Consider the following 27,933-nt stretch of genomic DNA (forward strand, 5'->3'; position numbering starts at 1 on the left):
CTGCCTTGAATATTATTGGAAATAAAGAGAGGTTCAGAAATGTGGCCATATTTATAGCCACATTAGCGAAGAAGCTCTGGATGGTGCTTCTGCTCCGCCTGTCAGTCAGCCACTTTGGTTTATGAAGACACCTCAAATACTTGCATCAAATGTTAGCATGTTAGCATGCTAAACATAATGTAAACAAAAACAGTAAAACAGCTTCGTAAAGTACTGATTCTTCAGGACAGCATGATTTTTTTAGCTATCTATTTGGACATAAAGCAGACGTGCAGCATCATTATCATTCATTTGGAGTTGCATTTCTTTTCGCATTTCAAAAGCTCCTGAGGGAAATATCTGGTTCCTCAGCTGCTAAATGCTCCTCTTTGTTTACAAGCTAGCTGCTAACTGTGCCCGTCTTCTGTTTGGTGCAGGGTAAGTCGCTCACTGTGATGGAAATGATGCTGATGAGGGCTGTCAGAGTGAAACAAACTGTTATGTTGCAGGTCATAAAAACCAAAACAATGTGCCAAAAGACACTAAGGGTAACTGAGAGTTAGCTAATGACTGGTGGTGTCCCATTCCCCATTACACATCCATTGTTCATAGAAAAGTATTGATCCAGTTTCTTCACAAAGGGACTGACTGTACTACAGCTACTTGATAACACTTATAAAAGCTGACATGAGAACTGAAACAGCATGTCATATATGAATGATAGGAGGTCTCAGTAAATGTGTTTGAATCTAACCTTTGTACCAAAACTGCCCTGATCACTTAGACCTTGGATCCAAAAAAATTAAACATCTCCTGTGTTTAGATTGTTGGGATATCTAATTGCTGTTAAACTGAAAAATATCTTTATTTAGCGAAAACCCAAGTTACCCTCCAAAAGGAATACATTGTGGCAGGTGAGTGTGTGCAACACTCAGGCTGCTTGTTTGTGTGTGTCTTAGGCTTTATCCATATTTGATGCTGCAGTGAGTTAACACATGAACTTGTAAGCTCAAGTTGTGTTTGATGCATGCTCCACTGATGTAGTGGTTGCACCTGTCAGCCTTTGTACGCAGGTGATAAAAACATTCTCTCCTGAATGCGGCAGACCAGAAGAGTCCTTTAAGGCCATATCTGTGCATTTTATAATTATGAACTGTTCAAAACAAAACTTTATGAGATGGAAAGTGACCTTTCAGACACATTTCTATCAACTTTAATCCCATCTCAAAACAAGAAACAGGAGCTTTCCTCTCATTTTATCAGACAGGACTTTCGATGTGCAGGTGCAGCTTGAATGCCAGCTTCCGGAATTAAATATATACTGTATATGAAAGAAGAGGTCATATATAGAGGCATTTGACAGTACTTGATAGGTTTTGTACATGAGTTAGAGTTTGAAAAAGGTTAGAAATCTTTTTTCTTTTTTTTTTTGCTTCAGTGCTACAGTTTCCAGTTAGAGGAGGGTATTTCAATTCTTTCAATCTTTTACCTTGTGAAAACTTAATTTGGAACATCACACAAATCTGTGGGAAATTAAAAGTCATTATTTTGTGATAGCAGTAGACTTACAGAGCAACTCTTTAACAGTTGTGTGGGTGTGTGTGTCTGTATGCATGCTTTTGACCAAGTATGCTGAGACAGGGTGAAGTGTCTCATAGCTCTCTCTACTATTGCCGATTCATTTTTTAGTCATTAATTTTAACACATGCTTGATGAATCTATCCCACACACCAGTGAGTTTCAATAGGCGTATATTAACACCATGGAGCAGGTTAGTGACTGTGATTTCTTCATGTAGAAGACACTGTGTTTCAATGCTATTAATATCTGTCTAGTTATATTATATGTCTATTTGGTGTGCTAACGTGTGTGTGGCAGAGAGCTATCTGTACGTGTTAGATTCTGATTACACAGATTGCCCCAAAGCCATTAAGTTCAGCTTGTGTAATGAATCTATCTGATGCTTCATTAAGTTCTAATGCATTTGCATTTAATTATATGACAGATTCAGTGAGTGCGTGATGTGATGTCTTGTATTTTGTCAGACGAAGAGCTTGCCTGGGTGCAGGTTCTGGACTGATTCCTTCCAATCGGTTCACACATGAATGATTGATTTGTCAAGAATCGCATGTGTCTCAGTGGTGAGTTAGTGGCTTAAAGATTAGAGAAGTGGGTGAATGACTGTCGGGTTTGGATCTCCACACTGGTGGGGTGAAAGTAAACGATCAAGGATGAAATACACAACTGTGTTAAAGACAGCTACTCCCTTCACCACTTTGTTATCATTTGAGAAAGTAGGTAGTGTGACTTCCCTTTGACAGACTGACAGCCTGTCTACAGTCTACCCTGCCGCAATGCATGCTCTAGCCCCTTGCAACCCTCACCAGGATAAGTGAGTGTAGAAAAAAAATGGATGGGAGGGTGATTCACCGTTTGAACTGCCGGCTTCTGTAAACCTGCAACTCCACAGCTCGTGCACAGTTTTAAGATTTGGGACTGTTTTTGCTTGGTTTGCATTGTTTGTTAGCCCTGTTGTTACAGTCACATGAGTGAAACTACCCAAGGTTTACTGGTTATAACCTGTCAACAACTTGTTTACTTGTTCTAACTGTACTAGGATGTCCTTCTTATTCTCTACTTCTTTTTAATTATGAAATGAACACTTAAAAGGAGCTCAATTTTGTAGTGACAGTCGCGGCATGGCTCTACTAATGGCAATGTCAATCAGTTGGACTGCAACTTAAGCTCATACTGAAATACTACTGGATGGATTGGCGTGCAGTTTTGTACAGACATCCGTGGTCCCCAGAGGTTGAAGTTTAAAGACTTAAGTGATCCCCTGACTTTTCCTTCAGCACCACCACGAGACTGGCATTTGTGATTTTTAGTGAAGTATCTTGAAATTATCATGAAATTTGGCACAGATATCCTCTGACTTTTTATGTTGCACCACCAGCAGATTATTTGTGGAGACATTTGTGGTTTTGAGTGTAATGAAATGAAATTTGAGATCCCCCCCCCTCCGAATGATTAACTTTCCATCTACCACCATCATCATGTTTGAACTTTTAATTCCTCCATTACATGGGTTTATGTTTTATTTAAGGCTAATTACGAAATGTTAGCATGCTAACACACAAAACTAAAATGATGCAAAAGGCTAAACATACCTGATCAATATCAACATGTTAGCATCAATATTTGGAGCATGTTAGCATGCTGACATAAAGTAGCACTGTGCCCAAGTACACCTTCACAGAACTGCTAGTGTGCTGGTATATTACTGTATTGCTTGTACTTGTTTTTCTGTGGGTGCTCTGAACCCGTAGCTGCACCAGCAGAGCAGCTCAGTGGCAAAATGTAGCACACTGTGGTTATAGTGGGCAACCCCCGGTGCAGGTTTGTGCGACTGCTTGAATTTAGGCAGGGTGGAACTAAAAGACATGCATGTTCAGCAAAACTGTTCTCTGAATAAAACAAAAAGAAAAACTACCTGTAGCCCATTCATGATGACTTTGGTGTCAGTTGTCCTCCCATATAGAAGTAAGAGTAATGTGAAGCGGGGTGGGGGTGGGGGGGGGGTATCTGGTATCTTTCATCTGTAGAATGACATCCTGACTTTTCTGTAAAGACTTTTTTCTCAGGGGTCAGTGTCATGCTAGATCATTTGTAATGACATAGTGTTAGTACATGACCTTTATAACAAGATTTGCTGTTGTGCTGTTGTATGTAGAGATTATTATTAATTATAATAACAATATACAGAAGTCCAATTAAAATGCTTGCATTCCTACAAACATTGCTGACAACATTAAATTGCTACAAATTAGGTACATAATAAAACATGTACATAACATTCACATGAATAATTAAAAAGATGATTTTGTTTAATTAAAACACTTGGAGGTCATGGTGGAAACTATGTTAATCTGTTTTACACCTGCAGCACGGACAGACCACATTTCCCACAAACCATGTGCCTTCCTGTTGCCAAGAGGGTTTTGTGACATATTTGAATTGAGTATTTGTTTGTTTGTTGCATGCAAGATGATGATTGTGGGTCCCTCTACTCACTCTGCAACATTTATCAGGTGATTGATGTCAAGTACATTGACTATTATTCCTTTCAGTTCTGGGTTGAGCTTCTGCGTGAATGCTTACCATGGATTATTTCTCAGAGGGCACATTAGTTTGTTATCAAATGTACAAACTTCACCATGGAAGCTTTGTCATCCAGTTAAGCTGCCATTTCAGCTTAAGCACTGTTGAATGTGACCCTTCAGATCCGAGCTGAGTAAACACAATTTAAAGGCAATGGTGCAACCACTGCAAATATTTAGATAGAGTAGTTTCAATTAAAAATTGTAAATTTAAAAATATCCAGTTTGGACTATTTGGACATAGAAGGATTCTCCAGGAGAAATTCAAAAAGAGGTCATAATGAAATATTTAGTTGAGGGCGTTGGCTAAAAGCTCCATGCCATCTTGCACACTCTGAATATTTTAGCTCCCACCTCTCAGAATTCTGCTCAAGACCTTAGCTTACCCTAATTAAAGTAAGCCTGCATTTGTGTGTGTGGGTGGGTGTGGGTGTGGATGGTTGGTTGGTGTGTGTATTTGCTCTTCTATTCTTGTGAGGACCTTGCAACAATACTAAAATGTGCAACACGATGATTGTGGAGTTTGAATTAAGGTGAAATTTAGTTGTTAGGGTTAAATAAAAAGTCATCAAAGTCATCAAATATACTGGGAATATACTATAATATACAGGGCATCTTTATTCAACCATGTGGCTGTCTGTTTTCAACCGTGTGTGTGTGTGTGTGCGTGTGTGTGCGCGCGTGTGTGTGTGTGTGTGTGTGTGTGTGCTGAGCAGGACCAGGCAGGCAGAAAGCGGAGTGCCGATGTGTCAGTAAGGCCTCTGGACTCCACAGCAGAGCAGGTAACAAACCTTCCCTCTATATCTTTTCACTTACTTGTCATTAACTCCTTAGTCTTCAATATGAATGAGAGCAGGTGGAATTTCCTGTGAACGTGGGCTGACTTACTGTGGCTGATAGCTTTGGTCAGTGACGACACATTGTGTGGGAGTTTCGATGTGTGAAGTGGGCTCGTGTCAGAAAATAGCAAACCTATCAAGAGCATTAGATTTCTTTCTTTCTTTCTTTCTTGACCTAAATTCCGACATCATTTGTTGCCTGTTTTTCTGTTTTTTTCACTTACTTATCAAGGAACAGTGTGTGCTTGTGTGTAGATATCATATGTGTTTGCATTGTCTTGCAATGTCTTAATGAGTGAGAAAAAGACGTACAGCTAGAAAAGGTTAATCAATAAAATGATAATTAGTTGATAGACAAACTCTCTCTTGTTCCATTTTCTTTTGTCTTAAATGATAAGACGCTCAATATTTCAGATTTTGGACTGTTGGACATTGAAAAACATCGCCTGGAGCTGTAGGACTTTGTGATGGACATTTTTCAGTATTTTCAGATATAGTAAAATAATAATAAAAATAGTGTGCTGAGAGAGAGAGTGAGAGTAGTTAACTGGTGTTTTTTGTGCGTGACACAGGAAAGGAGTAAGGAAGAGAACAAAAAGGGAAAACACAAGAAATTGTCCCGGAGTGTCTGTGATTTATGCTGCATGTGCATTAAAATGATAGAGAAAGACGCCTTGTTTCATTCATGCACTGGATGCCTGACACCACTGGTGGAGCGTCATCATTTTGAAGTTCTCAATCACAGAGACAGTGAAAGATTAGAGGTTTTAATTCTATATTTGTGTGAGACTCCATTAAGGATTCAGAGAGACAACAGTGAAATACACTGCACTGCACCACTAGTGTCAGATTCTGATAAGCTTTTAGGCCAATGCTTATCACAGCATGGCATCACTGTTGTTTTAAAGCCTTCCCTCTCCATCTCTCCCCCTCTCTTCTATCTCTGCTGATCCCAGCATGCCTCCTCCGTCCTTTCCTCACTTGTTTCCTCTTTTCATCACTCCCTCCATCGTTCACAGCGTGGAGCCTCTTTCATTTTTAGAATCTCTCTTTCAACTTGTCTCTCAGTTTTTCTTCTAAAATGTTACTATCTAATCTCAGTAGGGGTTTCAGAAATACAAATTCACCAAAACATGTCTCTTTTCACTTTCACTGTTACTTCTCTATTTCTGAAAACACTTTCTCTGTTTCTCTTATCTGCCCCCGAAAGTCCCTCATCTCTCTGCCCTGATGTTGTTGTGATTCTCTGTATAATGAGGGCAGCTCTTGACTTTTGCTTGATAGTCATAGATATACAGATGGATACATGGATATATTTTTGTACAACTGCGACAATCACAAAGATTTTTTTAAGATGCCATTTAATCCCTCTTATTTTTGTCTTAGATATGCAGTAATGCTGGTCAGTTACTGTAACTTGAATCTGAAGTCTGTTAGACTTTCCTGAGGTTAGTCATGCCAGCTTTGACATATTGAGCTGTTTCAGTTGTCAACACACCATACATTATTTACATTATTAAGACATCCTTTCACTAGCACTGCTCATGGAGACATTTGACATTTGGCTCCTTGATTTAATTTGAACTGCCATCATAGATTTTTATGTACATTATATAAATATTCATCAGCTTTAATATCAGTGTGTTTCACATGAGATAAGAATTATAGGATTTAAGCATACATTAAATATGAGATGGACTAATTTGGGTATTAGGCCATATTTCACTTTCAGAGTTTAGCCTCTTAATTGTGGTGCAAGTTACTAAATAGAGCAGCTTGGCATTTTTATTCAGTCAACGTTCTTCAGTGGTGAAGTGCAGATCGCTGACATGGATTGTTTCCTAACATTGCTGTGAAAATAGACCTTGCACAAAGAAAGCTAATGTGTTGGTGGAAAGATATGTTGAGTATTTCAGTTCAGTGTGTATCCTATATTGTCCTCTCATTCTCAAGAAAACAGCATTAAATCTCAGGTGGTTTCCCTTGTATGGGAGCAATCATATAAATCTAACCTGAAGAAGCCATCATGGGCCAGGGTGGCCCACCACTATTTCGGGTTTGGGAGGAATTACACGGCTGTGTGTGTGTGTTTCTGTGTGAACTTCCTGGATGTGTGAAAGTAGTATAGTATTCACACTGCTGCCCAGAGTAATCTTCTGTATAATACACTGCAATACGGTTTCATGTATTTATATATCTTTCGTTTATTTTCATGTGGCTAGCCTCAGCGCAAATCAAACCAAAAGGCCCACTGTGTCATATTCATCCTTGCTGGGCTGTGTAGGCAAACCCAGAGCTCTGTCTGCACAAACTTCAAGTAATTTTATGACTAATGTACAGAAAAGCAGCGTCTGTGAAAAATCTTTGTCCTCCAGCCAATATAAAATGTCTATTGGTTCTGTTTAAGAAAAGAGATTGTAAGATGGCTGTAACTTCAAGGAAATCAGCTGGGAGATCTGTATATGACACTAGTGACTCTTTACTTGCGCTTTTATCGTATTTACTCTGGAAGAAGTAGTGCTTGCAAATCAGATTCTCAAGTCAGAGAGCCACCTGCTGTCATATGTCCAAGCTTCTGTGCCAGAACTAGACTGATTGCTATTTTATGAGTGTTTTCACGTGTTTGTTTAATGTTTTTACACTAAAGATGTGAATCAGATCAGCTTCTTTCTTACTGTGTGTGCTTTTTTGTATGTATGACACAACCCGCTAGATGATATGCTTGATGAGGTTTTCAGGCAATAGCTATGGCTTGTCTTGTCAATGTCTACAGAACCTGGGAGTGGCTGTTTTGTAGCATGTAGCACAACATTCAGTTGATTTGCGTTGAAAACTTGCAAATTGTTTCGTGTACACTTATATTCACTCTTATTATCACTGCCAGTTGTTTCTTAATTGGAACATCTGAAATATCATAACAACTTACTCCCTGTGGTTTTATATGAAGTTTTTTCCTTTTAATTAAGCTATTATGTCATTTTACCATATCAAAATGCCAATCTAAGTATTTTAAATATGTTGTTTATAAAAAAGTTAACTCGAAATTGTAATTATAGCTAATCAATAATCTTGCAAGAGGGGCAGAAATCAGTTGAAAATGACACTCATGTTGTAATAATAGGCCATTGTCTTGTGGATTTGTCGATTCAAAGATTGAGGATGTAACTCCAGAATGTGACTTATGAGATACATCATCATATGCCACCATATCCTGAAAAAAAGTCTAAAATTGTCTTAAGTTGACTAATCACAGGTTACAGGTTACAGGTGTTATATTTTTGGATTTCCAATAACATGTCTCAAGGTTCCCTCTTCAATAAGTTGTAAACCTTGTACACTATAACCTCACAATACAATATACATGTATCTTATGTCATATGAGCACTCCCAGGCTCCCAGGTTTGTTTCTATATGTGCTTTTTATGTGTGCTACATAGAGAGCCGTGGCTCCAAAGCAGCTGCTTCAGAATAAGACCCAGCACTCCCAGCCTCAGCCTCTGGCCCAGCATCAGCAGCCCTCATCGGGCAGAAGATCCCACCGCACCCTGCCCAAGGACCAAACCCAGCTCCTGTCGCTGCAGCACGACCACAGACACAGGGAGAGAGAGAGGGAAAGAGAGAGACAGAGGCAGAGGGAAAAGCCTGTGGCAGCTGTCCAGAGGCTAACACCTAATAGTGGGAACACAGCTGCTACTGCTGCTACTGCTGCTGCTGTGGCTGCTTCCTCGCCCAGTCGCCCTGCAAACAGCCAGCGCTCAGCGGTAAAACCCTGCCTTCCTCAGCCATCTAGCACCTTTAATCGCCCTGACTTCCCACTTCTTTCACTCTATCTCACCCTCCTCACCTCCACTAAGTTTTTTTCTTAGTCAGTTTTAGTGTGTTTAGTTCCTTTTGCCCCCTCTCTCACCTTCCCATAATTTTTCCTTACTTGGTTTGTCCCTGTCATCCTTATCTCAGGTAATAGACCTCTTTCATCTAAAGGTCACAAAAGTCTGGAGAAAGTAAGCAAAATGTTTGGTAGACACAGTTCAAACGAATAAGTCAAGGAGCAAGTGAGGCCACAGTCTGCCAGCAAGGATTTTTCTACCTGTGTGACAACTCTGAAAACTCAACTGAAACAGTTTTTGCTGTGAAGGTGTAACAATTTTATCGAGTTCATGTATTATTTTTTCTCCATATAAAAGCATCATGTCATCTCCTGACTTTTTGTGTAGGGTGATAACATGAGGTTAATACCCTTTATTCTTAGAACAGTAGCTAAACCACAAAGGGAACATGAACAGGAAACAGACCCAAGGTGTCATTTCTTGACATTTTCACACAGCCAGTTTTTTTTTTTGTTTGTTTTTTTGTTTTGTTTTTTTGTTATTTTCACAGGACTTGCTTCAAAACTGTGTTAAGTTCAACAAAACAGATTATGCTGACTCCAGATGGTTATTTCCCATCTTTCGTCTCCCTTCTAACTTCTCTTTAGAGAAATTTAAGCTGCTTTCATATGATCGGCATCAAAGTGCTAGAAATTGCACCAAACTTTTGATGCTGGTGATGTTGATGTCTGACGTAGCAACAATTGTACAGTACATCTGGAAGTGGGAACTTCTAAGAAAAACACTGAACTGTAATGTTTGTTTATGTGTCACTGACGGATTAGTGGCACTCTTCTCCTGTCTGGGCCAGTATGTATACAAACTTCTTGGAAATCTTTACTAAACTCTGACATAAAAGTTACTTTTGTTAGTTTTATATAAAGTATTTGAAAGTAACTTTTAAAACCGTTTTGAAGTGTGATTCTTAAGTGCATACTGCAGGGACTACTGCTAAGTGTTGTAAAATAAGGACTGCAATCATGTCTACCCACAATGCCCTCCCTTAAGCATTCAACCAGCCAGTGGCAGGCCTCCAAAAGTGATGTGTCTTGGCTGCATCACATTAATCATCCCAGTTTCATGCACACTTTGTCATGATTAAGACTAACTTTATTCAAGATTATATATGCTTCAAAGTATTGTAACATGTGAGTGGAAAGCTTATACAGGATATATCCCCTAAGTTATGTTGATGAATTGAACATCTGCCATTTGGGATATTAAAATCTTAAATGTTCTAAATGGAAAACATCAATCTAATTTGTCATTTCTATGTCGGTTTATTGTTCATTGTTCATTGTCTCTCAGAATCAACAGAATTTATGTATTTCAGCTAATGTAGTAATTTTTGCTTTTTATGGTTGATATAAATGTGTTTCCTGCTTGTGTTGATGCATTTATCTGTAACATGGTATTGTGTCTTTAGATGTGGTTGAGTATGTTTTGTACTGAATGCCAGTGTTGATCCCATTTAGATTACCTGACCAAGTGTAGGACTAAGTCAATCTTTATATGGGTCAACACACACACACATTCATAGCACACACAAATCAATTAGTCTTACATGCGTTTATTGTTTTAGATGGACTTCCAGGAATCAAACTTAGCCAGGCTGCTTTTGGCTGCTGGTCTTCCAAGCCAGATGCACTCGAGGCTGGGCTCTGGCAGCAGCTCTAGTCCTTGTACCCCAGCTATGCAGAGAGCTCACATCAACCAGGTATATCGATCATATCACATCACACCTACACACTCTTTACTTTGAATATTGTACCCTGCTTACCTCTACTTTGTGCTGTTTATTTTTTCCTATATTTTAAGGTCTTTTTGTATCCATGTATTCTATTCTTTTCTATTCCCCCTTGAGTGAAAATGTTTTTTCCCATCGTCCCATTTTTGGGCACATTTCCATTTTTATTATTACTACTCAAAAATACTCTAGATTCATCTTTCCTGGCATTGTAGTTATTTTGGTGATGTGGCTAAAAGCGTTAATGCATACATGTGATTTACCGTCACAAATAACCATTTTATTTTCCCAGAATGCCAATCTGCGCTCTAGTCGAGACGCCCCTCACAGCAGCTCTATGTCAGATATGGCCATTTCCCCGTTGTCTCCATTTTCCTCCATGTCCCAAACTGATGATGTCTTCTGGGACTGCACACCACCTAAAGTGAGTAACAACGGTCCATTTAACTCCTGGGTAACACATTAGGTTACAGGGCGGCAGGTTAGATGGCTAACTGATGTGTGTCTTTGTTTTCCTGGTTGCCACTGAAAAGGGAACTTCTTGTTATTGTCATGCCAGTCACAGGATGTATCCTGCATCACATGAGTTTGGCATAAAGTGTTTATGTGTGTTAAGCATCCTGTATTCTGGTCATACTAAGCTAAGGAAGTGGTGCACACAGCACGGGGTTGGCATACTGTTGATGTATGTTTGTGTTTTGCCTCGAGGCTTGTTATGAAGTGCCTCTAACTAAAACTATCTCTGTGATAATCATAAATGCACCTCGCATGCTCCAAAACAGATCATTCACTTTCTCTCTCCCTCTAGTGTCATTGCTCGCCTACTAGGTGTTTAACTAAGGGAATATGCTGTTAGGTGTATTTACAAACTGAACACCATATGGAGTTGATAGAACAACTAATAACTACAGAAGGGGAGGGAGGGGAGCCCAGTAAAGCTGTCTGTTTGCTATGTTGTTGAGCTAACATGAGACCATATGGAGTCGATAGAGCAGTTAATAACTCACTACTCTCTCCTGTGACTGCACTGTGGTGACTGGAGCTTCTATGCTAAGACACTGGAGTGGACTTTAAAATTGTTAACTTTTGGGAGGCTTACAGCACAATAGAATCTGACACTAATGTGATATAGCACAGCCATGCATTTTAGGATTTTTACAGCTGTCTGAGTTCAACTGAACAGTCTTATGCTCAAGCTTTGCTGATTTTGTTTTGTAGTCCTCAACAAGCACTGATTTTAAAAACATCCCCATAAGCTTTGTTTGTGTTGCTGCAATAGAAGACAGGAAACAACAGACACCAAGATCGGCATTGGTGTGTGTGTGTGTGTGTGTGTGTGTGTGTGTGTGTGTGTGTGTGTGTGTGTGTGTGTGTGTGTGTGTTTAGGGAAGCCAGATGCAGGATGTGGGCAACTTGTCAGAGGATGATAGGTATTCCCGCATCTCTCTTCCTGCTCTGCTGGGTGTGTCTTCCTCTCTGAAACTGGGTCATATGACCCAGGAGATGAGAGGTTGAAAGGTCACCAGCTGGTTGGTAGAGCGGAGTTTGAGAAGAATCAGATGTTGAAAAATCCACTTTAAACAAAATAATACTTTGCAGTACTTACATTGAGTGATATACTGCAGTATTGATTTCACAATGCAGCTCTTGCCATATCATGAAAGCAAGGCTGTTGAACAAGTTTGAGAAATCTCCCTGACTCAGATGATATTTCCACACCATATGTTAGATTCGGATGTGGTTTTGAAGAGCTTAAAGCATTAACCCTGAAATGTTAAGCCATGTTAAAAAATAGTGAAGCCAAATGGTCTCATTAGATTCCCAGTAATAAATATCTCCCAATGGGTTATTAAAGATTTTATTGCACTTCACTCTACAGTTTTTCAGGCACTGTAGAAGTTGTTGTACATAAAGCTTTCATAACTGCAGAAACCTCCCTATAATTAGCCAAGACCCTGCTGGGCTAGACACGAAATCCTTGTAAAGAGCTCTTTCAAACCTATGAAAAGCAAAACAAGCAATGAGGACCACCAGGAGACTGCCATCTTTGTGTATTCATTAACCACGTGTTTTTATGGAGTCTGATAAATTGATTGTTCTTCTGCCCTCCAGGTCCCAGAACGCACTACCTCTAAGTTTTACTGTAGAGAGCTGGTGATGGGGCACAAGAGGGCCGCTTCAAGGTACAGCACGACTACACTGCATTCACACTACACACAATACACAGGGGCATGTGACCTTTATGAAAGTTGCTTCATGTTTTGTATTTACATAAGCAGTGATTCAGTGTTGCTGTATGTCATGAACAACGTCTGATCCTTAAAGCTGCTCTTAATTAACAATGTGAAAAGTGTCACTTACAGAATCAAACCTACATAGAATTATCACTCAACTGCGCCGTTCCTTTCAGCTCTGTGCAGCTTTTTAGTGTCTTATCATTGCTTTAGTTTCCCAGCCCACAACTAAACAGTTTTCGTCACTGCTCTCATCAGTCTCGTTTCCAGCCACACAGGCAGCTGATACATTCTGATGAACCCAAAGTACACTCCCTGTCCAGCACTAAATGACAAACAGATAAAGTTAGCAACTAGCTGGTGCACGTAGTGGAGAATTTAGCAGCTAAAGAGCCAGATGTTGTTATGTTTCTCCTCTGTCTTTTGTGTAAATGGACAATATCAAAAGATCTGTACACATGATGTTTAATGCAGTCTTTATTGGAGTTTGACAATAATTAGTTTCACTTACAACATTGTTGAGCTTTGGTTCATCGGTGTATTCAAATAAACTTCATTGCACTCCTGTAGTTTTATATCTTCTACCAGTTGGTCTGCTAATAACACATTATTTCCACTGGCTCACACTCTATGTTTTATATACTTAACTACAGAACAGTGTTACAACAGTGAGGTGCTTCTTGACTTTGGGAGCACACACAATCAAATTCAAACTTAGCATCAGCTGAGCTTGTAACCTAAAGCTGCAATTATGTAAACATAGCTTAGCATTATTAAGATATAAAACATCTGTCTGTGTTTAAATTGGAAACGAGAGATGCCTAAATAACATTAGTGTTTGTATTCTCCGGTATTGTAACCATGCTGTGAGCAAAGCCATTTTTTCAGCCAGAGTGAGCCTTAGTTATTGTGAGAGTTTATATCACACAGCAACTCAGCATACTGGCATATACCATTAGAGAACAATTGGTCATGGGTAAATCAGATTAGTTTTGCTGAGATGATTATTTTCGATTAGATGAAACTAATGGTGAGGAAATTGGGTCATTGTGAAGTAAACGAAGCGTGAAGGATATACTCAAGCTTATAATGTATAGTAGTCTTGATCGCAATTTTAATTCATACTTTGCCTCTAGTTTTTTACACTCCACTTGTGTCACTCTGTCTGTGTGTGTCTCTCTCTCTCCATCTAGTGGCAGTCCAGTGTCTCCGGCAGACAAAAGTGGAAGGTCTGTGTCTCATGGATGCTCCTCCACCAGCAGCAACCACCCAGGTCTGTGCAGCCTTAACTCATCACCTTTCTATGTTTAGTCGCAAGCTGTTGTATGAAGTTCTGTATGAACAGTAAACCCAAACCCCAAAAAGTACAGGTTCTTCAACTCTGGTGAAAAGTGGGTAGTTGTGTCATCTCGTGGTCTTCCAATTAACCTTAGTCTGACTTTGTTTTAATGAGCTGGCTCTCAGGATTAGAGACTTATTTCTCTGTTTCGGTTGCTGCATGACAAGAATGAGAAACTACATTGTCATTGTCAAAATGAAACTGACATCAACTTTTACTATACAGACACTAATGATGGTAGTCCTAGCATATATGGTCTTCCTCTCTATGATAAAAGAGTCAAGATGGGGGCACCATGGTGGCTCACCTGGTAGAGCGCATACCATTAAGGCTTAGTCCAGCCCGAGGCCCCTCTCTCTCTCACTGCAGCTATTGTAATAAAGGCAAAAACTGCCCAAAAAAATAACAGTCAAGGTCCAAAAGTAATAGTGTAAGTGTTATTTTTGTGATGATTATTTGGCTATTTAATTGGTTTGTTTTGTTTTTGACTGGTATGGCCGCTGTTATTGTCTGCCGTAGTTTCGTATAGTTCACACCTCTTTTTTCTCATGCATCATCATGTGTGTGAACTTAACCGTTAAGTCACTGGTTTCTGGTTCAGCCCACACACCCCAAGCACACATATGCCAAGCCAGCACACATACACTCCACACCCTTAACAATATTCTCATAAACAGACGCATATAGTTATACCAGCCTCACCACGAACTTCACACACAGTGCATACACTTACTGTAAAGTAGCGAGAGCACAGAGGAATGCGTTAAAAGCTTGTCCTCTCTACCTGTGTGTCTAGAGAGAGAAGAAATCTCTCATCTATTTCAAAGCTCTTCTCTCTGTGGCCTCTGTGTGTGGCAGCAAGAACACTGCTCCTGCACCTACTGGGAGAAGTGGAGAGAAGAGAGGAGGATGGGGGAGAATATGTTTTCAAAGTTGCCCTCTGTGTGTAGTTGGGAGGGAACAACTTTTGATGCCTCCCACTCAGCTGCTCGTGCTGCTGGCCTCAGTCGTCTTTGTTTGGTGACACAGATCAGAGATTCTCCCAGAGACTCACACAGCTTCACTGTGGTAAAAAAGCCTTTTATCTGCAACTGAGAAAAGGCTGCTTTCCTCTTTGAACCATGTTGTTCTAGGTAAGCCTATTTGTGGCATTAATATTTGATTAGGAGGACAAGGGATTGGTATCTTCTGTCTGTCCTGCTAGTCCCAATGTTTGTCAAAATTTTGACTGTATTTCCCACAGAAATCCATTTGCTTTGTGTAACAAAGATGTTGCTTCTTTTCATCTAACCTTATCACACTTTGCCACTGTCACAAACTCCAGGTATGTGGTGGAGAAACAGTCCCTTTTCCTGTTTTGTGGCACATTTTTCTGCTCAAAACCGTTGAAGACAGCATGCCAGCACCAACAGATGATAATAATTAGGCTGCCATGTAGTGGCCAGCAGATCCATGTGTCAAAACATTGAAGTTGCTCTAATCAATATTTTTATGTTAAAAATGGATCAAATTATTATGTGTCATTTGGACAGCGGCTGAAAGCAGCAAAGTCACTGAATTATCACCAAACTCTGCATTTCCTTTCACCACTGAGGAAGTTTATAGCATCTTTAAGCTCATTGTGGTGAGTGGAGGGAGGGGTGGGGGGAAGTCTATTTTCAACTCTACTGTCTTGGGAGTCTTGCTGTAATAGCTGCTCCAGGATGTTAGTCATGCCACTTCCTGTCTGATGAGTCTGATCTGGAATGGGGACGGATCTGTATACAGAGTTTAGTCATGTGCAAACTTGAGGCTCAGGCACAGTCGGCTAGGAGAGCCTGGTGTGGAGGAGCTCTGGCACAATTGTTTTAAATAATGAGCTAAAGCCAACAAACAAGATCCTGGCAGAGGTTCAGCGGCTGTCCAGATACTGGAGGATAAAGTGCAGTCCTGGGCTGACTGTGTCAACAACAGTCCACTGTTAGCCCGACCTGCAAACTGAATGGGGTCCATAGGCTCTGCTCTAGGCGCTAGAGGGCCGTCACTTCAAAATAACAATTACTGATTCAGGCTTTAAAGCAATCTAACCTACACAATGTATGAATCCATGTAGAGGCTAGCAAAGGTTGCCATTTTTGATCATGATAATGACACCTCTCCCCACTGATCTCAATCTGGTAGGGGATCAGTGTTTTGCCTAACCCCACCCAGTTTCTATATCTCACTGTATAGCTGCTACTAATATCAGTACGGCCGTGTATGTGTGTTATAGGTTACTTCAAGCTCGAGAGTCCTCTTCTACAGCACCGTCTGCAACAGTACAGGAACACACAAGAAAACGTAACCAGTGGGCACACACAGGTAAATTGATTTTCACAGCTATGACCAGATTCTGTGACATATTGCTCACAAGTAGACCTGCATACTCTGACACGTGTGAGCAGAATTTCTCAAAGGTTCACAGAGAAGAAATTAATCTCATTTTGAAGCCGTGCAAGCAGACAGTAACATTTACAGAAAAATCAGCTGAGGCTCATTGACCTTGAATAACAATGAGCAACAGGACTGTTATAAAATACATGTGTACACAAATGTCACTAAAATTGGCCCTCCACATTCATTGTAAAATAACCTTGTTTCATGTAAGCAGCTCTTCTTTATAAGCACACATAGTTAATTTTTTTATTTTCTCCTTCCTTTGCTTTTTCTTTGATCTTCTGATTCACCTCACCTCATTTTTTACTCATATTGTTCCTCACCTCCCACCACATAGGGCGTAAAATCTGCTCTCAGCCGGTTTAACAAAGCCACAGAATACTCCTCTTCCAGTGATGAGATCGGTAGCAGTGATGACGAAGACAGAAACGGGTGAGAACTCCAGCATCAGTATAATACTTGCATTGTGATCATTTATTGTTAAAAACTTTCCTGATGTGGAAAACACCTTCACCGGAGTATCCCTTTTAATCCGAAAAACAGGGCCTTTGTAACAACAAAGTCCTCCAGCACACAAAGAATTGAGCAATTTTTCAAAAATGAAACATATGTTGCAAGCTGAAATGTGACATGGCAATTGCGAAACCAATTTTTAGTACAAGTGGAGAATTAGTGCGAATAACCCCCCGTTCTTACTCAAGATTCCTACAAATTCCTACGACATCGACTGAGAACGCCCACATGTGGAAAAGTTTATGCTGACCACTAGGGCTGAATGATACGCACAAATAATCATATTGAGATTATTTTGACAGATATTGCAATTGGAGTTGCGATTGTAAGTTTTTGAATTTCATTTTCACTGAAAAAACATACAATATAAAAATGATGATGTCATTTTTGCTGGGGTCTGTACCAAACAAGCATGTTCTCTTACATCTGGAGAATATTATTTGTACCCCGGTGCATCTCCGTAGCAACACAATGCTTCATTTATGTCATGTTGTGACAAACTTTACCTTTTTATCAAAAAACTGCAGCTCCTGCGGTTCGGATATTGCACCATATTTCAATTAATTGCTCAATTCTGTTGACCATTAAACCTAAGATTAAATACATAATTAATGTTAAAATCAATGAATAAAAACCCATAGATCTGTTTAGGATTTATTGAACCATTTAAACCTTGAAAATCAGTCTGGGACAAGCTAATCTGTCATTGGTTTATGTTTTACATTCCTGATAATGTGAGATGACGTGAACTGTTTTATTACTATGATTTAATGCTTTTGTGTCTGCTTATGGTGAGGTTCAAAAGTTAGTGTTTATTGTCTTTGACAATTATTTCTCTTTTGATTCCACATTCAATCTCCTGATGTCAATCTGACTTGGTTTTGTTGCCGTTGATACTGAGGATAAATCGATCTTGTTTGTAACTAATAATTGCACCTGAAGTCAGACTTTTCTAAAATCTTGTCCAGTCTGTGTGCTTCAAGGTCCGGCCTGTCCAATGGAAAAGGGAAATTCTTCAGAGGAATACCTGATGGCATTGTCCTGCAACCTCACCACAATCTTAATCAGGTACCCTGCACACACACACACACACACACACACACACACACACACACACACACACACACACACACACACACACACTAGATGCTGTGATGTCCATACTGTCTAAACTACATAGATGAATACGACTGATGTTGCTTATTGATTAATGTGCTCTGTCTGCATTAAATCCTTTAAAATTGAGGAACTATACAAGAAACATAAACTAAGAGGTTTTGGCTTGAATTCCTGCAGCTCCAAATAATTCTTGTTGTGGCTGTTTGGCCACTCCACACCCTTACTCACTACTTTGTGTGTGTGTGTTTGTCTTGTACAGATTTCTCGGATGGGTTCAGACGATACCTACCTGCTGCCAGACCTTCTGCAGAAAACCTCTTCCTCCAGTCCTACCCATAATGCACTGGGCCAACAGCAGCAGGCACATGAACTCAGCTACTCGCAGTCGCCCACAGCCCCTCGATGTCCCACACATCAGGAACTACATGAGAGTATGGTAAGAATAATGTACAGTCAGACAGACATAAGTAGACAGACTGACTGCACACACACACACACACACACACACACACACACACACACACACACACACACACACACACACAGCATATTGATTTTTTAGGGATTTATCTCATATCTCATTCCTCCCAGTTATCATTCAGTTCACACTGCTGCTGAGTGTGTGATCAGAAATAATGTTATTTAATCAACACATCCACTGCAAAGAGTCCATTGTAGAAGGTTATTGATTCAGGTATTGACACATGTTGAAAAATGAAAGCAGTCTGCCAGTGAATACCTCTTCCTCTAACTCAAATCAATATGTTTTCAAAAGTTTGTCTTGACCTTATCAAGACATATCATTTTGATGATCACAGGCTGAAGAACCTAAATAGATTGGAGAAAACTCTTCATGCAAGTTAATAAGCATTTGAGAACATTGTCCATTGCCAAGGCTGTTTTATGTGTTTAAGGAAATAATTCTGACCAGTTGCACTAGTTACACGTTTCCACTAGAGGGAGATGGTGTCACAGTTTAGTTTCACTTTTATCAGTAATAATATGATGCGTCTTCGTATCACTAAAGAAGTATCGACCTTGATTTAACACAAATGTGCTTATGTAACCAGCCATGATTTTCCCATGTCCTAATACAAATTTAAAAGCAATAATGCATTTGTTGTAATTGTTTTTACAGAGTGAAATACAGTAAGAGAATATGGGAGTTGTCTAAAACCATGACTACCAATAGCTTTTTTGTGTATGGAGTGAAAACTCTAAACAATATAAAAAGTGCTGTGGAATAAAAGTGTGTGTTGTTGTTGTATTCATCAGGCTGTCAGCAGTCCCACTGGTAAAAACACCTCCACATCTTCCTCTTCCTCCTTTCTGTCCTTCATCGATCCAAGATTGATCCCCATATCATCACCACCACAGAGCCCTAGTGAGTACAATTAAACACACATACACAGTATACAGTACATATTCTCACACATGCAATGCACTAACTTACAGTACTAAATTTATACTTACATATTCTTCTGTGAGTAAATGGAGACACTTTTTTCATTTGAAATAAATTAACAGACAGTGAATTATTTATTATGTACATGTTATAGTCATGAGAGACGCCAATTCTTTGCTGTGTTTTTTTGTCCTTGTGTAGCGGGCAGTAAGGGTGAGCCAATCAAGAGAGAGAACCACAGGAAGGGCTCTGTGGTGAATGTGAACCCAACCAACATTCGACCACAGAGCGACACTCCGGAGATCCGAAAGTACAAGAAGAAGTTCAACACTGAGGTTCTCTGTGCTGGACTATGGGGTTTGTAGTTTAATATTGCTTACTTATTGCTTTACTTTGAAACATATATAACTGATATACTGATATATAACTGATGTTCCTACATAAATGCTGCTGGCATGGCATCACTGGATGATGTCCTGTTTTTGACAGTGTACCAACTCCATGTACTGTTTATTTTGGAGTTCACACCAATATTCAGATGTACCATGGTTAAACAGATAGATGGATGCATGGCACAGCATGTTGCTTGTGGGTGTAAGGTTTGTCTCTGTTTTGATCTGTAGGTGTGAATCTTTTGGTGGGGACAGAGAATGGTCTGTGGCTGCTGGACCGAAGTGGTCAGGGGAAAGTCTACTCTCTCATCAGCAGGCGAAGGTTTCAGCAGATGGATGTGCTGGAGGGACTTAATGTACTCATCACTATATCAGGTAAATGTTATGTAGGTTAATGTGTACATGCACCAATAAGTCAGCTACTGAGCCTTCATAAACTTCCTGGTGGCTGCACATACACAGTGAAGCAAACAGAAACAGAGACGCCAAGTTGCCACTAGGATATTTCAAACTATCTAATAATACATGTATGTGAGGAATGGAAAGGGTTTTTTTTGTTTGTTTGTTTGGTTTTTTTTTTTTCAAAAGAAGTTGGATTTTTCCATATGTTTTTCTGTCTTCTTATTTGATGTAGATTCTCATAATAAGTGTAGTAATTACAAATCTTCTAGCCTTGCGAATGCTAGTTTTTACAGAACTGGCTGAAATCCCAACACAAATATGTGAATCTGGACAACGAAACAGAAATTAATTATAGTAAAGTCATATGAATCTTATTTAACGATTTCAAAATCAAATCAAAAATCGCAAATTTGCCTTAAAGGGCTTGAATTCCCTTCTTTTTAGAAACATTCCTTGCCCTTGAGCAAGGGTTTCAGCACCCCAAATGCTCCAGGTTATTGTACAGCTGTGTGTAGTTGCATTGATATGAAACAGGTTTTTGGTAATGAAAGTCTAATCTTTCCTGGATCAATACAAATTAAAATATCATTTTTTCTTCAGTTAAATTAGCACAAACCTCTCTGTCCATCTTAACATAATTACTGCCCAGAAATGAATATCATCGAAACAGTGTTATCATTCATTCATCCCACCATCCATCTCCATCTATCTGTAGGTAAAAAGAACAAACTCCGCCTCTACTACCTGTCCTGGTTAAGGAATAAAATCCTCCATAATGACCCAGAGGTGGAGAAGAGACAGGGTTGGACCTCAGTAGGTGACCTGGAGGGCTGTGTGCACTATAAAGTGGGTAAGTATACACTGATGAGGGCTTATTTAAGAGCACTGTTTTGTTAATGCTACAGACTAGAAAACAGAAACCACAGGTAATGTTTTGGAAATCTAGGGCTGTGCATGCACCTCAGATCTATCAGGTATAGATTTGTTAAGGTGTCTTTGTCCGTCGTGTTTTTCAGTGCGTTACGAAAAGATAAAGTTCTTGGTGATTGCTTTGAAGAATGCTGTGGAAGTGTACGCCTGGGCCCCAAAACCCTACCACAAATTCATGGCCTTCAAGGTTGGTAACATTTATTATAAAGTCTTTTATGTTATCAATGTGAAAGAATGGTATTAGGAGCTCTTTGCCCTGGCTGTAGAGGTTATATAAACCACATATGAATACTATAACATATACAGTGATCTCTGTTCTTTTAGCCACACTAGCAGCACAGTACTAGAGATAGCGATCCAGATTGGCCCGTTTGTCTTTCCGTCTAAGTTTTCTGTGACCATTTAAATATTTCAAGGAATACTGGATGAATAGCTGTAAAATTTATACATTTCTCCTTACAGAATAAATCGTAATGACTCTGGTTAATCCTCAGCTTGTGCTCTAGTGCCACCAGCATGTCAAACTGTGGTCAGAAAGCTAACATACTGTGTTTAGCATGCCAAATTACAGTCTTAGTAAAGTAAAGTTTACACTTATAAAAGCCAAGTCTAACAATGCTGAGTTAAACCTTATAATCAGAATCTGAGGTGACTAAAATTGCCATAATAAAGAGGATAAAAATGATTGTCAAGCGCATACAGAATTAGCTATGAGTTTGATTTCTTCACTTACACCCTTGATTATTATCTCTGAAGTGGTTAAACCAGCATTAACAGGTTAACAGTACTGTCCTCCGTCTCCTTTCTGTCTTTACCACATCATATCTGGGACAAAACAATCATAGACAAGAAAATCTAATGGGGTCACTTCCACAGGCACATACTTGCACATACACAAAGACATGACACATCCAGGCTGTGAGAGTCATACACACAGATTCTCAGCAGAGCAGTGTCCCATTTCTTAATGTCCTTCGTGGCCTGAGCTACTTTTTTTCCACACTATGTAGTTTAACCCTCTCTTCTCAGAAAAGGCCAAAAATACACATGACTGTCTTGTTCGGAGGTAATAGCATGACTAACTTAGGATGCCTATTATTAATCAACTGCTCTTCAAACTGTCAAAGTCATTGCTGATTAATTGTTAATGGAGCAGTTGTAGTTGGATTGTTGGTATCACAGCTTTTTTTGAAAATGTATCGATAAAGGTCTTGAGGTGTTCAGACTATCGCTTCTAACTTCATGACTTTCTGACTTTGTGTTTGTTTTTGTGTGTATGTCTATCCAGTCGTTCAGGTCCCTGCCTCAAAAACCGCTGTCTGTTGACCTGACAGTGGAGGAAGGTCAAAGGTTAAAGGTCATCTACGGCTCCTTGTCCGGTTTCCATGCCATTGATGTCGACTCTGGAACACCATACGACCTCTACCTGCCTACACATGTAAGAGTCTCTGTAATACACTTGTCCCCTACTCTACTCTACTGTTTTAGTGCTCTGCCAGTGCTGGAGAGTCACATATAGCCTAAAATATAGTTTATAGTCAAACTATAATAACAGTGTAACTTTAGTTACCTCATGTATCAACATGTTGTTGGTCAGTCATGTTCAGTCTCGTGTAGTCAGATTGGCCATTAGGACTACTGGGATAAATCCTGGTGGGCTGGTGGACAGTCAATAAAAATCCCAAAATGCCGTACCTGTCAGTCTTTTTACCGAACCTCTCTGTGTGCCTATCATTCGGGGTGCACATGAGAGTAAACATACTCAGTTAATCCCATTCAAAACTCTACATGGTCTGTCAGCAATGGAAGAGTAACTGCTCTTTCTCCTTCTCCTAGTAATTCTTAAATTGGCACTATCAAACAACAGGGTTGAATTTCTTTCCCATTCCAACCCGCCTTCACATCACTGTGGTCGATGTCCAGGATGTTCACTCATGCCTACCTACAATGTGCGAGCATATGTGACAGGATGCTGACTACAGTTCACTTATCAACCACCGGTGTCATTAAAGATAAGGGTTTTCTGAATGTTACTTATAGAACTTTTAATGAAAGGATCAGAAGTGGGAGGCATAGAAGATTTCCAACAAAGTAAATTAGTTTACACAGTTTTAGTAAAATCAAAGTTTTCCCCTGTTAGTCTGTCTTGAAAACATTTAAGTTACATTACAGTTACATGCATTACATAACATTAATGCTTAAATTATTATTATTATTAAATTAAGTCCCTCGTTGCGAGTGCTCCTCACCTCTCCTGTCTTCATGTCTTCAATCGGTGATTGTTGTCCCTCAGATGAATATGAATATATATGAATTGGGTGTTTTTGGATCGTAGATTTTTTTTCTTGCATTTTATCGCACCAAATAACATATTTTTTAAAATAAATTTTTCATCTGCTTGACGTGTTTAAGATAATCGGAGCTGGACACATTTTGTAGCAACTAATTTGAAAAACCCATATAGACGGTGTATCTTTATTTCCCTATACATTTTTTCTTATCCATCAGCTGTTATCCCTCTACTCAACTATCTCACCTCTCTCCTCTCAGTCTCTCAGGATGCTCTCCTCCTCCTCTTCCTCCTCCTCCTCCTCCTTCTCCTCCCACTCACAGTCTACAGATGTCAATCATTGCTCTCCTTTATTTCTCGTGTTTTCTTCTTTCCACCTCTCTCCACTCTCCTCCCACTCAGTCTATAGCTGTCAAACACTTCTCTCTTCCCCTTTCATACATCTCTTCATTTTCCTCCTCCCACTCTGTCATCCAATGTGGCATTGTTCATTTGCTCATTTTCTCTTCATTTTTTCTCTTCTCTTTTTCTACATTTACCAACCCCCCACCCATCTCTCCCCCTCTCTCCCCTTCTCTCTCTTTCTCCTTCTCTCTCTCTCTGTTCAGTCCGTGGGCAGGTAGAGTTGACAGCAGAATGCTGTGACTCATGTTCACATTTCTGTTCAGACATGGTCTCTTTTAGACCTCGTATGGTGTTTGAATTTTCGGTTAAAATTGTAGAAAATGATCTAGTGAAGCCTCGGTCAAAAGACACTTTTGTGCACGTTCTGATCTTTAGAAGGTTGTTGTCGATGGTTATAAATACTTTATTTTATTTTTGTTTTGGTTGAATATTTAGTTGTTTGTTGGTTTCTTTGGATTGGATTTGGAATATGCTTAAAAGAGCACTTCACAGATTTTAGACTATTATATACAACTTCTGAGTCATGAGGGAATAACCCTCATGATGTCATAGTAATACATCAGGTTGTCTCAGTGTGGGATAAGAGACTACAAGTATTTAACAGAAAGCCTGCATCACAAACTGGGGATGTGGAGATTACAAGGTAGGGAGGGTCTAAAGAAAGGCACAGTTGCATTACAGGAAATGTAGGATCCAGCGTTTTGGGAGTGTGATCCATGTAACACTCTAGAGCAGAGACATACAGTAGGTCCTGGGCTTAATACAAGAGCTGCCAACTATCAGTCTATAATTATATAATATGTAAAATACTAGTATAATACTAGGATGTATCAATACTGACTGTTCATGTCTTTACATTTCTAGTTTATCCTCAAAAATTATGAGCGCCCAATCTCTATTATACATATTATACTAATTGGAAATTACAGTGGACATCTTAGCTAAATGATTAATGACTGACAGCAGTTGGTGGCTAAATATAGCATGTATTTCCAGTGTTTTGTTCTAGTGGGTTGGTAATATTTGTGAGTGTCCCTGAGTTATAATGGTTCATGGAAGTCTGTTAACTTAAGCTTTTCCCATCTCTAAAAAGGTCTGTGCAAATGAATGTATCTTTGAGTGTGAACAATTCTCCCACTGCTGGTACAATTAGAGTTGGAGCTGGCCTTTTTTTTCTCTCCTCTGCTGTATGTGGGCATGTAAAACTCGCTGTAGCCTCTGATGAGTCATGTTCACATTCAAATTCTGAAACATCCTGTTAAATATGTTTTAGCAAGAGCTAGAGAAGCTTGAAGCTCAGTATATTTACACTTAAGATTTGAATCATTTTGCTTTAGCCTGTTTTCTTATGTGAAGTTTTATAACCAGAATTTCTACAGTAAAGTCGTTATTTGTCTTGTTGGTTCATCATCCACCATCTGTGGACTGTACCAGATTTTGTGCATACATATGTTGTTGAGTGGGCAACAAATGTTGAACATTTTGTGAAGATTTTATTACTGGTGGTAATAACAAGCATGGTCTAATACTAATATTCATGGTCTAATACTGCAGTGTTCAGGGGCAGTAAACATTGTTAGAGCAGGTACATTGTGGCATAAGTGCCATATGTCTGATTTCATGCTTCATGCAAGTAGTTTTCCTCACAACAGCAGGTTACAGTGAAGTTTCCCCAGCAGCCTGCAGCTCTTCATTTAACAGCTAACTCTCTGACTGTTTCATTACTCCCTGCAATATTTAAAACTGATCCACTGTCAAAACTGACTAATACTTGGGTTTCACATGACCGCTTCATAATAAAGGCCAATCTATGTTTCATTCTGGAGCAATCTTTTCTTCTTCTTTTAGCACTGGTTAGCCCTCATATGGTTGTAGGAGGTGTATATAACAAACAGTAATGAAAACTACTATAGATAGATGTAATTAAGAAAAATTAATACATTTATTGCTATTGCTGAAATAATGCTTACCATATATAACATCAAAAAGGGGAAAATCATGAGGATTATATCAAGCAGATAAACCTTTGTGACATTAATAGTTGATAGATGGGAAGTTGGGGAAAGGACACAATGCAATCTGTTGACATTTCTCACTTTGTCTCATTCATGTTCTTACAGCTTTCTTTCAAACACTCACTCGTTCTTGTGCACATACACACACACACTGCCCCAGCTATCTCTAAAGTGTGCTACTTTCTATAAGCAAGGGGAAGTTCGAGCAAGAGAGCGAGAGAGGCAGAAATACGAAGAGAGAAATCGGCTCTAAAAATACATCCCTCCTGCCCCACGATCATTAACTCTGTGCGTGTGTGTGTGTGTGTGTGTGTGTGTGTGTGTGTGTGTGTGTGTAGGTGTGTGTGTGTGTGTGTCCTGACCTGTTCTTGCTCCTCTTGAGTGTTTTTTTCCCTCACTCCTCCTCCGGTATATTAAGCGACTCTGCACACAGCTGCCTACTACACCGGTGCCTTATACTGCTACTGCTACCGCTGCTGCTGCGATATCATTTGAGCTCTCCAGCCTAACTGCTTTTTTTCCTTTTCTCTCTTACTCATACATTCAACACACACTTACACACACACACACACACACACACACACACACACACTGAGTTACCATGCACTTTTAAACCCTCTCACTTATACTTCAACATGCTCATAGTTCACTTTCTTTGAGTACTCTTGCGGACACTTCACACTCTCTGGCTTTCTTTGTAGCTATACTCTGATACACACTAATTTACACGCACGCCCTCTCTTCTCACCTGCACATCCGCCGATACGCACACACCCACTTACATCAACAGTGAAACATATTACCTCGTCAAAGTCAAAAGCAGTTCACCTATTCACAAACACAAGCCTAACCCACATACACTCACTTTCATACACACAATGCACAACTCACCCACTTAAAGATACACACACACGCACACACAGAAGCCTCTCCCGTTGTTGCCTGCAAACTATATAATGATGCTGATTCCGAGGCAGAGGATTAAGATTGTGTTGCGTCTGTGGATGCCTGTTCTGATGCTCAGGATTGTGGTGGCTCACACTCTGGTAATGTATGAAATACGCTCACATAAAACTATATTTACCCACTGTGTGTGACATAGCACACACACTGCCAAACTGTTTATGTCTTTTTCCTGGAGGAGGCTTTGTTGTTGAAGGGATTCCCTGTTGGTTAAGATGTGAGCTATTGATAGTTTTTTTTTTTTTTCTGGCAGAAACACGTTGCAGATACTGATGTAAAGACTTTTCTTTTCAGAAATAAACTGATGAACTAGATTTTCTGGCAAGTAATTGCTGATGAACAGTTTTCTTTATTTTTTTTTAAGATAAATACTTTTGGTTTGATATCCTGTAAAAAAAAAAAAAAAAGGTTTGAAAAAAGGTTTGAAAAAAGGTTTCATGTTGCATCTCTGAACTGGTTAAATAAATGTTCCTGACTTGGTTCAATAAATGATCAAGTTTGATACATGACTGTGAACTATTAGAGAAATGTCTCTAAACTCTTCACATAAATGTCTTTGCACGGATTGGATACACTTTTCTCTTGGGGTAGGACAAATGTTTCTGAACTGATTAGAGAAACTTTAACCTATATTGTTAGTTTAACTTAGACAATGGTTGCTGGATGAGATCTTTGATTTGATGAACTGAAAGTTTTTCATAATAATAAATTAGAGGTTTAGTATTTGACTGTGTTGGGGCTTTGGTCGCATCCTACACAATATTACTGTAATTTATAATGGAACCTATAATGAGACCTTCATGCTTAAGTCAGGGACTTATAATTTTATGATGAAGTCTCCGCTTTGAAAGAAGCCCCACATCTTTCACATCTCCCCCTCTCAAATCTCTTTTTGTACATTTTTTGGATTATTCTCTTTA

The 27,933-nt window shown here is 39.5% G+C and overlaps 1 protein-coding gene and 1 long non-coding RNA gene across 7 annotated transcripts in view; one reads left to right on the forward strand and one right to left on the reverse strand.

Moving 5' to 3' along the window:
- LOC111667598 (mitogen-activated protein kinase kinase kinase kinase 4-like) overlaps positions 1 to 27,933 on the forward strand; it is a 66,068-nt gene that overhangs the window by 30,424 nt on the left and 7,711 nt on the right. For 2 of the 6 annotated variants that reach the window (XM_023423344.2, XM_087178541.1), the window contains exons 15-30: positions 4,856 to 4,921; positions 8,416 to 8,739; positions 10,427 to 10,561; positions 10,884 to 11,015; positions 12,704 to 12,774; positions 14,019 to 14,098; positions 16,416 to 16,504; positions 16,917 to 17,011; positions 18,061 to 18,160; positions 18,471 to 18,647; positions 19,487 to 19,595; positions 19,818 to 19,973; positions 20,240 to 20,383; positions 21,126 to 21,260; positions 21,427 to 21,527; positions 22,629 to 22,778. In XM_023423344.2, the coding sequence (XP_023279112.1) occupies positions 4,856 to 4,921; positions 8,416 to 8,739; positions 10,427 to 10,561; positions 10,884 to 11,015; positions 12,704 to 12,774; positions 14,019 to 14,098; positions 16,416 to 16,504; positions 16,917 to 17,011; positions 18,061 to 18,160; positions 18,471 to 18,647; positions 19,487 to 19,595; positions 19,818 to 19,973; positions 20,240 to 20,383; positions 21,126 to 21,260; positions 21,427 to 21,527; positions 22,629 to 22,778 (2,064 nt within the window). The remainder of the gene's footprint in view (positions 1 to 4,855; positions 4,922 to 8,415; positions 8,740 to 10,426; positions 10,562 to 10,883; positions 11,016 to 12,703; positions 12,775 to 14,018; positions 14,099 to 16,415; positions 16,505 to 16,916; positions 17,012 to 18,060; positions 18,161 to 18,470; positions 18,648 to 19,486; positions 19,596 to 19,817; positions 19,974 to 20,239; positions 20,384 to 21,125; positions 21,261 to 21,426; positions 21,528 to 22,628; positions 22,779 to 27,933) is intronic. The other 4 variants (XM_087178542.1, XM_087178544.1, XM_087178543.1 and 1 more) reach the window with 4 other exon arrangements.
- On the reverse strand, positions 17,735 to 26,488 carry LOC111667600 (uncharacterized). Its single transcript, XR_002761677.2, has 4 exons — positions 26,413 to 26,488; positions 19,516 to 19,592; positions 18,501 to 18,632; positions 17,735 to 18,082 (listed from the first exon to the last, which is right to left on the reverse strand). It is a non-coding gene; the product is annotated as an uncharacterized LOC111667600 (long non-coding RNA).

Source organism: Seriola lalandi, unplaced genomic scaffold (genome assembly GCF_002814215.2).
Source record: "Seriola lalandi dorsalis isolate HSWRI2012SDOR001 ecotype SW California unplaced genomic scaffold, Sedor1 jcf7180002054691, whole genome shotgun sequence".
NCBI classification, from domain to species: domain Eukaryota; kingdom Metazoa; phylum Chordata; class Actinopteri; order Carangiformes; family Carangidae; genus Seriola; species Seriola lalandi.